This window comes from Lonchura striata, chromosome 11, assembly GCF_046129695.1.
Source record: "Lonchura striata isolate bLonStr1 chromosome 11, bLonStr1.mat, whole genome shotgun sequence".
Lineage (NCBI taxonomy): Eukaryota > Metazoa > Chordata > Aves > Passeriformes > Estrildidae > Lonchura > Lonchura striata.
In genome coordinates this window covers 24198450-24214438 of record NC_134613.1, presented here as the reverse complement: position 1 = coordinate 24214438, position 15989 = coordinate 24198450, and the positions used below count along the sequence as shown (strand labels likewise).

The 15989-nt window shown below is 49.8% G+C and overlaps 1 protein-coding gene across 2 annotated transcripts; it reads left to right on the top strand.

Annotated features, from left to right (window-relative positions):
• Window positions 1-595: 595 nt before the first annotated feature.
• BLM (BLM RecQ like helicase) lies at window positions 596-15932 on the top strand. Of its 2 annotated transcripts, none has more exons than XM_021541795.3 (20): window positions 596-766; window positions 2677-2854; window positions 3251-3360; window positions 3711-3843; window positions 4761-5479; window positions 6161-6337; window positions 6662-6780; window positions 7420-7533; window positions 8264-8362; window positions 8451-8599; window positions 8888-8994; window positions 9748-9908; window positions 10378-10573; window positions 11305-11495; window positions 12368-12515; window positions 12848-13047; window positions 13784-13976; window positions 14107-14229; window positions 14574-14778; window positions 15600-15932. In XM_021541795.3, the coding sequence occupies exons 4-20, from the start codon at window positions 3749-3751 to the stop codon at window positions 15781-15783; spliced, it is 3180 nt and encodes a 1059-aa protein (XP_021397470.1). In that variant the 5' UTR covers window positions 596-766; window positions 2677-2854; window positions 3251-3360; window positions 3711-3748; the 3' UTR covers window positions 15784-15932. The 2 variants fall into 2 exon arrangements, with proteins under 2 accessions (XP_021397470.1, XP_077642101.1); XM_077785975.1 differs by having other exon boundaries at window positions 3248-3360.
• The last annotated feature ends 57 nt before the right edge of the window (window positions 15933-15989 follow it).

Genomic DNA, 15989 nt, shown 5'->3' with positions numbered 1-15989 from the left:
TGCCGGCCAATGGCGGCCGGGCGCGGTTTTGGCGCGGAGCGCGGCGCGCCCCCTGGCGGCGGGCGGCCCGCCATGGCGGCCGTGCCGCTGAACAACCTCCGCGAGCAGCTGCGGCGCCACTCGGCCCGCGGGGCCCTGCGCGCCCCGGGCCCGCCGCGGGACCGCCCGCCGTGAGTACCGCGTGCGCCGGCGCCGGGGCGGCCGCCGCGGCCGGGCACTCACGGGGGCTCGTCTCTTTGCAGGGGCTTCACCTTCAAGAAGGCGCCGCGGGGCCTGGCGGTGCTGAGGGACAAGGACGTGAACACCTCGCTGGCGCTGCCCGCCGCCGCCCCGCCGGACTCCGCCAAGGCGCCGCCGCGGGGCTGCGTTCCGGCCCGGGCCCCCCCGAGCCCCGCGGGCCCCGCGGCTCCCGGGGCCAGGCCGGCGAGCGCCGCTCCCGCCGGGAAGCCCGGCCCCGGCCCCGTTATCACCATCGGCGATGAGTGGGACGACATCGACGACTTCGACCTGTCGGGACTCGAAAGGCGGCTCTCCGGGCCGCCCGGGAGGCCGCCGGCCCGCCGCAGGGAGCCCCCGCGGCCGAGCCCCGGCCCGGCCCCGTCCGGCTCTCCCGGGGCCGGGGGAACCGGCGGGGCAGCGGCGGAGGCCGAGCCGCGGTCCTGCTCGCAGCGCTCCGTCATCTGCCTGGAGGACTCGGCTCCCTCGGCTGCGGAGGAGGCTCCTGCCGAGCCGGCCCGGGATGCGGACAGCGCCGGGGCTCGCCCAGGTAGGTTCCGAGCTGCAGGACAGCTGTGTGTGCACCCAGGGGCTGTGTGTGCACCCAGGCGCTCTGTGAAGTTCCATGTGCAGAACTGCTGTGTGTGCACCCAGGGGCTGTGTGTGCACCCAGGGGCTGTGCGAGGTTCCGAGTGCAGAACTGCTGTGTGTGCACCCAGGGGCTGTGCGAGGTTCCAAGTGCAGGACGGCTGTGTGTGCACCCAGGGGCTGTTTGTGCACCCAGGGGCTGTGCGAGGTTCCAAGTGCAGGATGGCTGTCTGTGCACCCAGGGGCTGTGCGAGGTTCCAAGTGCAGGACGGCTGTGTGTGCACCCAGGGGCTGTCTGTGCACCCAGGGGCTGTGCGAGGTTCCGAGTGCAGAACTGCTGTGTGTGCACCCAGGGGCTCTGTGAGGTTCCGAGCTGCAGAACTGCTGTGTGTGCACCCAGGGGCTGTGTGTGCACCCAGGGGCTGTGTGTGCACGCAGGGGCTGTGTGTGCACCCAGGGGCTGTGCAAGGTTCCAAGTGCAGGATGGCTGTCTGTGCACCCAGGGGCTGTGCAAGGTTCCAAGTGTAGGATGGCTGTCTGTGCACCCAGGGGCTGTGCGAGGTTCCGAGCTGCAGAACTGCTGTGTGTGCACGCAGGGGCTGTGTGTGCACCCAGGGGCTGTGCGAGGTTCCAAGTGCAGGATGGCTGTCTGTGCACCCAGGGGCTGTGTGTGCACCCAGGGGCTGTGCGAGGTTCCAAGTGCAGGATGGCTGTGTGTGCACCCAGGGGCTGTGCGAGGTTCCGAGTGCAGAACTGCTGTGTGTGCACCCAGTGGCTGTCTGTGCACCCAGGGGCTGTGCGAGGTTCCGAGTGCAGAACTGCTGTGTGTGCACCCAGTGGCTTGGCCAGGAGTGCACACACAGCCCAGGCCTCACGGGAGCTGCGTGCTCGGCACTGGCGGGCGGCCCCGGTTCCGTTCTGGCTGCCCGCAGCCCGGGAGCGGGGCAGCGTTCTGTCCGTGCAGGAGTTGCAGCTGCTCATGTCCTGCCGTTACCAGACTTATGGCATTCCTCAAATGGTCAATAATCTATAGGGATACTATGGAGAGAAAAGCACTTAGAAAATTCATACAGGAGAGACGTAAAGGCATCTTACACTTAAAGGAAGTAATAAACTAGAAAAAGTGATGGTTGTCCATTTTTAGCACAAACATAAACACCACAAAAAATCTCCAGCCCTAAGTTATGATCACAAATTCCTTCCTGTCGTTGCTTTGGCAGCTCTGTCCCACAGAACTGCTTTATTTTAGATTCCTTACCCGCTGTGTTTTGAAACTTTGGACCTTTATTTGGGAAGTTAACATGTTTATGCAACTGAATAACATCAAAGAGTGTTCTGGGATGCTGCCCTTACACTGAATGGTGGAAAGATTTGTGAACTGTATTTGTGCTCATAATGTCTTGCTGTCTTTTCCTTTGTCTGTGAAATTAATTTTAATAAGTTAATGATGTTGACCACTCTTTGTAGGATTGGTCCTTTAAGACACAATACGTGTTCATTTGCCTTCCACTTCCAGTACACGGATTGTGCCAGCTGATGACTCTGCACTCTTTTAAGGCTAGGATTTAATATAATAGGAGCTTTTTATAGAAACAGGTTTTATAGAAAACTATTGCAGAAAAATAGACCTCTTCAGATTTTCACTTCTGCCAGGGACAGGTGACTGTAGCTTTAGCTGTATCACTTTTCCACTTAAACAAGGGTTTGTGGGGATTTGTCTGTCTGTTTTAATGGGGAGAAAAGGGAGCAGCAAGTTCTATCCTTTAAAAATCAGCAGCTGTATCAAAGGAGTGTTTTGAAGTCTGGCTGCTAATCTTTCCCCTCTGTTTGTGTGCAGTGTTGCCCAGCAATATCAGTGTGCTTCTCTTGCAGCTGCGGGTGCTGAAGGGGTTCAGCAGGAGCCACAGAGGGCTGGGAGCAGCTCCCCAAAACTGGACGAGGCCACCTGGCCGTGGGCAGGCGATGAGCTCGAGGAGGATGACCTGGACATCATCCCTCCCTCCCCTGAGGGGGAGCTGCCTGCCTTCTCCCCCTCTGTGCAGGGTGCCAGGTAATCGGAGCTCACTGCTGAGCCATCTGCAGGAGCAGAAAAGTGCCAGAAACAGCCCAAAACTGCTGCCTGTTAAAGAGGCACACGCCTACCTTGTGTCTCTGTGCTGCTGGGCAGGCCGGTGGCTGGCAGCTGCAATCAATGCTCTATTAAATACTGGTTTTGTGGCCCATGTTTTGGGTGGCTTTCACTCCAGAAAAAAGCAGAATGACTTTGGTAGTGGGGTGGGAGAAAATTCCGCACGTTGGTGCAGAGGATGAGTGACTGCTCAGCTCCTGGTTCTGCCTGGGCCTTCAGGAATTTATTTTTTCCACATCTTAAGTCCTGCTGATCTATGGAAGTGCCTCAGTTTACAGAGATCTGTATTTTCAAGGCTTTTTCTTTTGGTGTTAGCAGTGTTTTCAGAGATTCTCCCACTGATGGAAGAAGCACAGCTGGCAGCTCCGAGGCCAGGCAAGAGAAAGTTCCCACAGCACATCCTGGAGGTGATCCTGGAGGGGATTCAGGTACACAAAATGGTTTGGAATTTCATATTTCAGATTTTGGGGATAGTTTGCAACTATTTATTATCCTGTATAATCCAAGAACGTAAACTAACAGATGGAGAATGAGCATCTGTAGATGGAGAGTTGACAGAAATGGTTGGATTGTAGACGGATAATAAAAGACAAGGGCAAAAATACATAGATTCATTGAGTTCCTGCACACAGACACGGTTTCTTTATGCACATGGACTAAAAATATATTGGAAGTAAATTGTCTAGACTGATTTAATGCACTGTCCTCTGGGAGAGTGGCATCCTCTTGACTCATGTTGTGATGCAAATGACTGTGCTGAGCTCCCTCCCTGTCGTAGGAGAGGCCGTGCCTGTGGCCCCGCGGCTGTTCGGAGTCATGGAGGCCATCTGTGAGCTGGTGGATGCCATCCCCCTGCAGGAGCTGCAGGCCCTGCGCTGTGCCCGAGCCCTGCTGCAGCACAGGGAGCTCAGGTAGGTTGGAGAGCTCCGAGTGGAGCCGGGAGCTGCCTGCAGGTGTCCCCGCTCACTGCCGAGAGAGGCAGGAGGGGCTGTAGGCAGCTCGGAGCACTGAGCAGGGAAAAATACTGCCAGTGCCAGGGGTCCCTGTGTGCTGCCAGAGAGAGGAGCCAGTTCCACGGGCAGCCTGAGGAGTGCCTGGCACCAGGTGCTTCTGCACCCACAGCTGCAGCTGGGATGTGATGATGCAGATGTGCCGATGATGTGACCTGCCAGGTGTCTCCTCAGGTCTCCTGCCACGGGCATTCAGCTGGTGTTGTCACCCCTCTCGCTGACTGCAGGGGTGGTGATTTCTCCTACTGTCCCTGAACTTGTCATCTCCCAGTGGAATTATTGCTGCCACAACCTGCTGCTCTGTCTGCTGCGTCATCTGATGGCACAGTGCATGGACAAAGTCTTGGGATTTGGGATTTTGGTTAGATTCTTCCTAGACTGGGACCGTGAACTTCTGTAGATGTTCTCAGTACAACAACTTATTTTATTTCTCATTGCTGTAGTCAGACACAGTCTTTAGAAAGTACCTATAAACATTATTTGGTTCAGGCATACTATTAACTTCAGGTTTTGCCTCTAATGATTTATTTTTTACATTTTGGATCTGTTCCTTGCTTTTAGGAATGATGTTATATTGTGTCTGCAGAGATGATGTCACAGTTTTGTCATTAGTTTCTTCTGGTGGTAGTCTCTCTTCCCAAGATTTGTTTGGAATTATTTTCAAACATGGTGACTCAGAACACGATGAAACCACCATATGTTAAGATGTTTAATAGCAATGAGACAAAACTGTTTAATGAATGTTGTAGAACATGGTAAATCATTGCTTGTGACTAATTATATATTTTTTTCGTTCTTCTTTCCCTTATCTCTCCCAGGAGAAAACTGCTGGCTAATTCTGTCAGTTTGAACCAAAATGGCATGAACACCACTTTTCCTAGAAGCTGGAAGTCTCCCGTGGAGCAGAGCCCTCGTGTGTGTCCTTATGCAGGTCCAGGTTCTGGCCCAAGCTGGAGCTTCGGTTCTGACAGAAACTCCCCCAAATCCACAAACCTCCCATCGGTGCTTTCCGTTCATTCCAGCAGCTTTTCTGCCAAAACAAACCGAACCTTGGGCAGCTCTTGTGCTTCCGAGCGGAGTGCTGAGGAGATGCCCTGCCCAGGCGCTGCAGAGCGGCCGTGTCCCAAGGGAGGTGGCAGGGCGGGAGCTTCCCTGGGGCTCAGCCCCCAGTCCTGCGACAGCAGCTGGGACCGAAGTCCAGCAGCGAGGAATGGGATCCAGCCCCTGTGCAGCACAGCCCTGCGGGCCCCGAGCACAACTGCCGCTGCCAGCCCTGCAGGGAGCAGCCTGGCTGCAGACCATCCCGACTTGGAGCTGGATGCCTTTGACATCGACGACTTGGATGAGGAGTGGGAGAACTTGCTGCCCGCTGCGGCCACCGAGGCGCCGGCCACGCCGCTCTGCCCGCCTGTCCCGAGGGGGCCACCTGCCCAGTCCCTCCTGTCCAAGATTATGTCCAGAGCCACAGGCTCAGCTGTGGGCTCCAGTCCTGCTGCTCCAAAGCCAGGCCTCCCCATGGCAACAAAGAGCCATCCAGGTGAGCTATGCTCCTGAGGATTACTGAGACTTTCCATTTTAAAATTCTTACTTATTTCTTTTTGAATCTAAGACCAAGTAATTACTACAGATCACATCCATGTCTTTTGTTTCTGTGGAAGTTTCTTTTGGTCCATTTTTTGCAAAGTCATCTTGGGGCTTTTTCCCTCTAAATAATGCCAGACTTGAATATTCCCTTCCTGGTTGCTGGAAGATGAAGCTGCTAAAATTGGAAATGAGGGTGTTTCTGTGTTTTAGTTAAATAATGATTCTGCAGCTTTTGATTCAAAGCTGTACAATGGTTTTTGCTGCAAAATATTCCAAATGGGTTTGTGGAAACAAACTCAGTCCCCCTGGGGCCCAGACTTGGTCAGTGTAATTTCAGGTTAATGTAGGGACAGGCTGGCAAAAGGGGAGGTGAAAATCAGAGTCACAGAATAGTTTGGGGTAGAAGAGACCTTAAATCCCATCCAGTGCCACCCCTGCCACGGGCAGGGACACCTCCCACTGTCCCAGGGTGCTCCCAGCCCCATCCAGCCTGGCCTGGGCACTGCCAGGGATCCAGGGGCAGCGCCACAGCTGCTCTGGGCACCTATGCCAGGGCCTCACACCCTCACAGGGGACAATTCCTTCTGTATCTTGATGTCATAACTTATTCTAATTACATTTTTTTGACTTCCAGATCCAGTGGTTCATAACCCTGCACTGGAGCGTTTCAGGGGTATGAAATTTCCCCATTCCGCAGAAATGATGAATATATTCCACAGGAAGTTTGGATTGCACTGTTTCCGGACAAACCAGCTGGAGGCCATCAATGCTGCTCTGCTGGGGGAGGATTGTTTCATCCTCATGCCCACAGGTACAGGGTACAGACCTGCAGCTCCTTTTGCAAGCTTTGGGACAAGCTTTTCTCTTCCCCTGTGCCTTTGAGCTGCTGGAGTTCCGTGACTGCAGGATTTTAGGAGTATCGTTGCACTGGGGTATTTTGAGTGAGGGGATTGAATTTCTGCCTTCCTTAATAATTCACACAGTAACTTTCTTATCCTACAGGTGTCATTTGGTGGCAGGCATTGGTAGAAACGTATTGTTTCCAAAAGTGCTGTAAAATGGGAAATAAGGAGTAGGTCTCCATCCCTTTCCTCTTGCTACCCAGCACTTGCTGTGTTGTGTCTCACCCTCACAGGAGGTGGGAAGAGCCTGTGCTACCAGTTACCAGCCTGTGTCTCTGCCGGGGTCACCATCGTCATTTCTCCGCTGAGGTCGCTGATCATCGATCAGGTTCAGAAGCTGAAGACTTTAGATGTAAGTTCCAACAGCTTTATTGAGTGAAGCTGCAGGTAACTGGATTAGAAATCTGAAATTTTACAGCAAATCTGGTGTCTTCTGAATATAAACTGCATAAATAGATTAGATGGACACTGTGAACGGCACAGGAAGTTGCCTGGGAAGAGCTAAATTGGATGAACTCGAATATCTTGGCAGTGGGACTGCTGGATTTATTGCTGCTCCTGGTGTTGGGTGTTGGAGCTGTGTTTTTCAGAGCAGCTTCTGGTTCTGAGATCCTGAGAATTGTGATCACTCACCTACACAGGAGCAGCCTGACTGCAGTGGGAATGAGCCCTAGGAGTTCCTGAGTTAGGGGGGTTCTGGAGGTGCTAAACATCTTTGGAAACGTGATACACAGAGCAGAAATGCAGGTGCAGGAGATCACAGGATGCCAGAATGGTTTGGGTTGGAAGAGATACTGTAGTTCACCTTGTTTCACCCCTCACCACAGGCAGGGCCATCTTCCCCTAGCCCAGGGTACTCAGATGTGTGTCCCGGATGTGTATTCCCAAGGCTGACTGCTTAGGAACTGGTTTGTAATGGGAGATTGAGCTACATTTGGAGGTTCTTCTGTTTTGCATGTAGTAAAACTCAATTTATAATTTTTTAATACAGATTGCTGCAACATACCTGACTGGTGACAGAACAGATGCTGATGCCTCAAAAATCTACATGCAGCTGTCAAAGAAAGACCCTGTCATAAAGCTGCTGTATGTCACCCCTGAGAAGGTCTGTACTTCATCTTCAGTTGTAAAACCACAGGGGCTATGAGGAGGGGATTGCTGTGAAGTGCTAAAAAACTGCACTCAGAGTAGGCTTCTGGGGGAAAAAATGCTAGGTTCTAGATAACTCATTAAGAATCTATACGGATTTAGCTAATTTCAATCAGTAATTAGCAAAAAATAAGAACTGAGTATGTCTGTAAAATGTAAATTCCTAAAACAAGCTCCCATGCCCAGCTGTTTCAATCTATCTTGATAAGTGTTAATCACTGTGCAGTAGCTACTAACTCCACACTGCTCTGAATAGGGTAATACAGGAAAAATGCAGCATTCTCAGGGTGATAGGAGATTGTCAGAGCTTGCCTTGGGCTGCGTTATATGCTGCCTTAAAAATATGTTATTGTACAAGAGCTTTGTAGGAGGGGGCTGGTTAGTGTGCTGATTGCGCTTCTCTCTTCAGCATTATTTTTCTTTGTTGCCTGTCGTAAGTAATTTAAATTTACTGAAATTTCCTCAGAATGAGGGGCCTTGGGGTAGGTGATCCCAGAAGCTGGTGGGAATCCCACAGCAGCTGCTTGGTTAGAGCGCAGCTGGCTGGGGTCAGCTCTGTGCCTGGAGGACTCAGCTGTGCAGTGCAGGGTGGTTCTGCAGCGTAGGACACTTGTTTCTGTACTCTCAGCCAGTCCAGCTGACACTCCTAGCCCAGGTATTTTGCTTTCCCTGGTGGTGTGTCCCAGGTGTGTGCCAGCAACCGCCTGATGTCTGCCCTGGAGAACCTCTACAACAGGAAACTGCTGGCGCGTTTTGTCATTGACGAGGCCCACTGCGTCAGCCAGGTGAAGCCTCCCCTTGCTTTCAGGAATGCCAGAAGACTTGAGTTGCAGCATTTTACTCAGTTGCACTTAAACTGTGTTTTCCAACCAGTGGGGCCATGACTTCCGCCAAGACTACAAGCGGCTGAACATGCTCCGCAGGAAGTTCGGCTCCGTGCCCATGATGGCCCTCACTGCCACTGCCAACCCCCGTGTGCAGAAGGACATCCTCAACCAGCTCGAGATGCTCAAGCCACAAGTGTGAGTTGCTCAGCAGGTTTCCGAAACTGTTTGTGCCACGGAAATTTTGAGTGGAAAACTTAACGAAGTAAAAAAAGCCTCGCAGGCCCGTCTGAAATCTTTGTGTAGCTGTATCTGATGAAATGAAATTAAATTAAATGCATGCGTGGAATTCAATAGGAGGTAGATAAAAAATATTAACATAAGAAACAAAAATCTTGCCAAGCCTTTCCTTGCATGATGAAGCTGTTTAGCACAACATAACTGTACCCATAAGGCTGACAAGCACCATGAACTGTCACATTTCAGGTTTACAATGAGCTTCAACAGGCATAACTTGAAATATGATGTGTTGCCGAAGAAGCCAAAGAAGGTGGCGTTGGATTGCTTGGAATGGATTAAAAAATATCACCCCCGTGAGTACTCAGCAGCATGTTGCCCACAGGCCTCTTCATGAGCCATTTCTTGAGGCAGTAAAAGCTTTTACAATGCTGTAATAGTGATATATTTACCAGAAAAGCAAGATGAAGGTAAAGTGATGTTACTGAAAATGGGAATCAGATTTATCTGCATTCTAAAGTTGACAATTTAAGTTAAGATGGAAAAGTAAATTATGGTGATGCTCTTAAATAACCCTTCTGGAGCCTGCAGAGCTTTTAGGATCATGTCTTCAGAGCACAAAGGTCACCCAATATCTTAATTGTTTAATTGCATTGGTCTGCTTATCTGTATTTCCCTTTGAAGCTATCTTCAGAGATTCCCATCTTTCTAGGCTCACTTTGGAGTCCTGCAGCTCCTGCTGCTGGAACTGGATTGCACCAAGCTCCCTCAGAGCTTCTCCCATGCTGTACCATCAGAGAGCATTTACTGGACTGCTCTAACTCTTAAATTATATAGGTTTTGTTCTTGTATTCTAAATCCTGAGATTGCACAATACTGATGAGGAAAATATTTCTTCATTCCACCTCACCAAAAGCCCAAAAGGACTGTGTAGGAAAAACTGTCAAGACTATCTGATACTAATAAAATAAGTTCTATAGTGAAGCAGTTATATCTTTACTCTTATCTTTATTCCAGCGGGGAGAGGTCAGTGTCTGCTTGGCAGGTTGAGCAGGGACAGGAAATAAACCTGTATTGCAGTTCAGATTTCTTTTCCCATCTCTTTGCAGATGACTCTGGGATAATCTATTGCCTTTCCCGGCACGAGTGTGACACCACAGCAGCCATCCTGCAGAAGGAGGGGCTGGCTGCCCTGGCCTACCACGCCGGCCTCACCGATTCCAACAGGGACCTTGTGCAGCAGAAGTGGGTTAATCAGGAGGGATGCCAGGTGAAGAAAAAACAGGAGGAAAAGGGAAGAAAATCTGGGCACTTCTATCCCTCTTGGCCTGGGAAGTAATAGGGAAGTTGTGCAGTGTTATCACCAAGTGCAGTACTGAATAACTGGTCCAAACAGACCTGCTGGGGCACAGCAGCCACCTTTCAGTGGGAATTTTGTGAATGAGAGGTTCTAGCACTGTATCGGGGCATGCTGCTCCAGCAGGGAGGACCTGGGCAGTGCAGGGCTTCAGAAACAGCTCCTGGCACACTGCTGTGCAGAGACTGGAATTTGGGTTTGTCCTGTGTCTGGAGGGGCTCCTCTGAGAGGAGGGGAGGTTGTTGCTGGTTTGTGCTTGTTCTGCACCATTACAGCTGAAATTCTGGGTCCTCCAGGTTTCCTAATCCAGGTCACTCGTCTGCAGTGTTGCCAGGAGTGACTTCTATAACGTGTGACTAGAACTTTACAATCTCCTTCCCAGGTGATATGTGCAACCATTGCCTTTGGAATGGGCATTGACAAGCCTGACGTGCGCTACGTTATCCACGCGTCCCTTCCCAAATCCATCGAAGGTTACTACCAGGAGTCTGGCAGAGCTGGCAGGGATGGAGAAATGTCCCACTGCCTGCTCTTCTACAGCTACAGTGACGTGACCAGGCTGAGAAGGCTCATCCTGAGTGAGTTCTCCTCTGGGAACTTGGAGATGACATTACAGGAGTCACATTGTCATGGGCTCATTTAGCCTGTGTTACTTCTCTTTTACAAGTGCCATGGGCAGTTCAGTATTGCAGGGAGGGGAGAACTGGGTATCCTTACCTGGATGGTTTTCATTCGGGTGTCACTTGTACTTAATTTTAGTCAAAACCACTTTGCCTCACAGAATCATGGAATTGTTAAGGTTGGAAAAACCTTTAAGATCCTCAAATCCAGTTGTCAGACCAACTCCACCCTCCTGTTCACCACTAAAACATGTCCTCAAGTGCCACATCCACATAATTTTTGAGCACTTCCAAGCATAATGACTCCATTCAAGGCATCCTGTGCCAGGGCTTTTCTGTCCTTTCTATGAAGAAACTGTTCTTCATACCTAATATAAACCTCTCGTGACACAACTTGTGGCCACTTCGTCTCACGCTGTCACACTTACCCTTCTCGACTTTTGTCATTCTAGCCTTATTTCCCTTCTCCAGTCCTCTAAAACTTCAGAGATAAAGTCTGTCCTACCTGTGTTCTGTACACTTATCTTTTCTTGAGCAAAGCCAGTATTGCATTTTAAGCAAAGCCAGTATTGTGGTTTTTTTTAAGCAAAGCCAGTACTGTGTTTTTTTTAAGCAAAGCCAGTTTTTCTTGCGGTCCATGGGAACGCAGAGGTGCAGAAACAAACACCACTGAATTTGCTGTGTTTCAGTGGAGAAGGATGGGAACAGCCACACGAGGCAGACCCACTTCAACAACCTGTACAGCATGGTGCACTACTGTGAGAACGTGGTCGAGTGCCGCCGCGTCCAGCTGCTCGCCTACTTCGGGGAGACCAACTTCAACCCCACCTTCTGCAAAGATCACCCAGAAGTGATTTGTGACAACTGCAGTAGAAAGAAGGTAAACCCCACAGGTTTTATTTGTAGTGGTGTTAAACTGAATTTGTATTTAGCTGCACCAAGATGTGGTACACGACCTTTAGGAAGGCAAATGAAGAAAGTGAATAAAAGTTCTGTATTTTTGGGATGCTTCCAGGTATTTTCAGGGTTTAATCATGGACTTGTGGTGCTCCTGTTCCTGTCAGAGGCATAAGGATGTTCCTCATAGGAGGCAGGAGCTCAGATCAGATCGACTGCAGTGACTATGGGGAAATCCCCTCAGCTCCTGTCCTGGTGTTTTCAGGACAGCTTTGTACTGCCAGAGCAGCATGAGGGCCACATTAGGTGTGCACTGCTGAAGGTGTCCAAACATTTGGGGTTATGCAAACTTAGTAGCAGTAGCAGAAGGGAAGGCAGCTGTGGAGGCCGGCAGGGAAGGGATCCTGATCAGTTTTGTACCTGTGGATATTGTTTCTCAGTTCTGTGTTTGAAGCATTCCCTTATGCAGCTGTGATTGGAACCAAATTTGATGAGGATAATGCATATTTAGTCTCATTCTAATGTTCTAGAACATGGCAGGATAATTACAGGAATGTTTCCAAATTATTTACCTTGATTCCCAGTATTTACCCAGCAATCTTGCACCTCCCTCTACACAGATAACCCCAGGGAGATTATATACAGTCAGCTGGACTGGTTTTGTGTTATCACATCCAGAATCCCTGTGACTGTACCACTGTAGGTTTCTAAGTAGGAAATCACGGTTTCTTTATTTGGAGCAAACTCAGTTGACAGCTGAGAAAAGCTCAATAGTGAAAACTGGGGTTGTCAGTAACAGCTTGGATTAGGGCAGAAATGTGTAATGGCACGTGCTGATCAGGTGTGACCTAACAGGATTACAAATCGCGGGATGTGACCGAGGACGTGAAGGGCATCGTGCGGTTTGTGCGCGAGCACTGCGGGCGGGCGGGGCGGATGGACGGCAGGAGGAATCCCGGCTCTGGCAGGTACACCCTGAACATGATGGTGGACATTTTCCTAGGTGAGTCTGTTCTCCCAGAAACTCCTGAGTAACCTGGTGCACAAATCCCTGACCAGGAATCAAGAGGGCTGTGCAATGCCAGCAGGTGTTTAAAAAAATGTGTAGTTTGCAAAGTTAATTTTCCCAAGAATCTCTTGGTGGTAAGTGATCCAAAATAAATGAAACTGAGGATTTAATCCATTTCAGGTTGCTATAGTGATGATATTGGTTTTGCAGTGTTTAAAGGCTTTTTTGACTGTGAATAGAGTGCCTTGGGAATATCCCACAGGTCTGTAAATGCATGTACATGGGATTTGTGAGCACGGGTTCATCCTGTGCTTTCTGTTGCACAGGTTCAACGAGTGCCAAGATTCAGTCTGGAATATTTGGGAAGGGGGCTGCCTATTCGAGGCACAATGCTGAAAGGCTGTTTAGAAAACTGGTCCTGGACAAGATCCTGGATGAGGATTTGTACATCACAGCTAATGACCAGGCAGTGGCATATGTCATTCTGGGAGAGAGAGCTCAGGCTGTGCTGGATGGGTCACTCCAGGTGTGTAATTATTTCATTTCTTGAAGGCATTGTTTTAAGGAAGGTGCTGCAGTTTCCTTTAGCATATCCCCTCGGGTAGCTTAAATACAGTTTGCCTCCAGCTGAACTGACGTCTGGTAGATGCGAGGAACAGAATGTGATTCCTAGCCCAGTATTCCAGTAATAATGTTGTGAGGCAAATAGTGAGTTTGAGAAGCTTGGAGAAGTCTAAATCTTTCTCTTCTTCCCCATCCATCTGATTCCTGCTGGGTAGCGAAGGAAAGTTCTGACCCCCAGAGAAAGATGGCTAAGAAGAGAAAGAAGAAGAACCAGCATTCCCTTTTTCATTTTCTACTCTATTTTTTCCTAGTCATTGGTGGGATTTGATGGAATAGGCACTTTGTGAAGGTCGTGGAACAGTCCCAGGTTTCTTGAGGCAGCACCTCCTCTGCCTTAGGGCTGTGTTTGGAGCAGGACAGAGCCCTCAGCATTACCCCAGTGACCACTGTTTGAAATCAACTGGGAACTGGGCTCTTGGGAGGTTTTCCTTCTCTCTAAACTCTGCCAGCCCTTTGTAGAAGAAATTGGGGTGTGGTTGAGTAGCCTGTAAAAGCTTACTTTAAAAATGTGTGCTGGGTGAACAGCTTTTTTTGGTCCATCAGAGGATGGTCCCTCTTTCCTGTGCTGTGCTCCTGTGGTACCAGTCAGGGTGTGCAGGAGTTCCTTGGCAGCAGGTATGGATGGCTCATTTTAACAGGTGGAGTTCCACGAGACAGAGAGTGCCAGTGCCATCAGAAGGCAAAGGGCTTCCATGGCAAAGATGTCCCAGCGGGAAGAGATGGTTAAACAGTGCCTCAGTGAACTTACAGACACCTGCAAAACCCTGGGCAAAGTCTTTGATGTGCATTACTTCAATATTTTCAGTACTTCCACCTTAAAGAAAATAGCAGGTAAGGTCAGGTTTCTCAGAACTAATTTGGGGTTTCTACGTAGAGGGGCATGGAAAGGAATTTCCTTCGGGGTATCTTTGTGAAAAGTTATTTGTTTGACCTGTCTGAGGGGTACTTTGTTGTGCTGCAGAAACCTTGTCCTCAGACGTGGAGGTGTTGCTGCAGATTGACGGTGTCACAGAAGACAAACTGGAGAAATACGGTGCAGAAATAATTAAAGTGATGGATAAGTACTCGGAATGCGCCATCTCAGGTGTGCTTTGTACCTCAACGTGAACTTCCTGTTCAGTGCCTTTCTCTCCTCCTCTAGCAGATGGTTGATTTGAAAGTTACCGTGATTTAATCACAAATAACTAATTTGTACAGTTCAATAATTTCAAAAGGGAGCAATCACTTTCAGAACACACCAAAGTCTTTCTGCCTTCCCACTAGAGATAAATTCAGGGTATATGTGAAAAACTGGGGATGGGGCAGTGCAGAGGAGGTGAGGAACAGCCAGGACAGATGTTGTGACTCCACCAGGGTGTTCTGGTGACTCCACCAGGGTGTTCTGGTGACACCTGACTGAGTTAGTTTTCCCTCTGTGCCTGTGTGCAGAGGATGCTGCCTGCCCAGGTGGGGACACAGCCACGGGGAGCACGGGCTCGCTGGGGAGCGATGGAGAAGCAGAGGATGCAGGTACAACCTCCAGCTATTTTGGCAATGACACAAACCAGAGGAGGAAAAGGAAGAGGCTGCCGACCTCCATGGACTCCAAGAGGAAAAAGACTGGTGGTGGCAGCCAGCAGTTCCACCCCAGAGGGTATGTGCTTGGGCTCACTCGTCACTTCTCTTTGCACAGTGATGATCCCAGAACTGCAGTCATGCCTCTGCAGTTTCTTGGGTGTGGGCTTAAATAATGACATTAAAATTATCCAGGTGCCTGGTCAGAACTGCTCTGCTGTGCTTTTCTGCATGCTTGCTTTTTAAATCTGGTGAGGAAAGATATTTAACAGTTTTCCTCAAACTTGGCTGCTGCAGGCTGTGCAAGGAACACTACATTTCAGTGTTCTGCCATTAGCAGGCTCACCAGGTTCCTTGCTTGCAATGATGAAGAGGTCTTAAAACTTTGAACATTTGATGGAATATTTGAACTTTGGCCCCTTGCTAATTCAGATTCTCCTTCTGATTGTATCATGCAAAGCAACACCTGCACCTAATGTTCGTTGGTCTTGAGCTTCTTGGGCAGATCTGCTACTTCCCAAAGATGTCCCCTTCCCTGCCCCAAGTTTCATCATTCTGCTCCCTGGTTTTTGTAGCAAATGTTTTCCCAGCCCAGCAGGTTTTGTCCCACCCTTGGCGCTTTCCCATCTCCTGGAATATCTCTAATTAGCTGCTGCTGCCTCTGAAGTGTCACTTGCTGTTGCTGCTCACCCTTGGGTACATCCCAGAGCAGCAGCTGTACTGTTTGCATTTCAGAGGTCGTTTTGCAGCATGTGCATTAAAAAAAAAAAGTAAATTTTACAGAATGAGTGTGTAGTTCTCTAGAAAATGCAGTGGTGGTGTCTGTGTGAGCACAGGCTGGTGCAGGGCCCAGGGCACGTGCCACAGGTGTCTCACACACACCTTCTCTGATTTTTGCAGTGGCTACAGCAGGTACAGAAGGACCAAGAAGCGGCCGAGTTCGAAGGCTCCAGCTTCTTCTGGTGCCAGCTCCGTGTCCTACAGTGTTGGTGGCACACAGGGAGCTGCTTGGAAGCTGGCCATGATGGCACTGCCCAAACCCAAATCCAGGAGCTTCCTTCAGCCTTCGTATTCCGTACTTTAGCTGGGAAATGCAATTACTGGATGAATTTCCCGAAGATGGAATCACTGTTTATTAAATTTTTGTTTCATTTGCTGCTGCTGAACCTTCTGGGACTTGTGTATTTGTTGAGTACGAAAGCTCACATTAAAGAAGTATTTTTTAACTTGTCAGTTTATTTGTGCCTTTGTACTTGTGAGTGGTTCTAGGAACTGTCCCCTGTTGGTGAC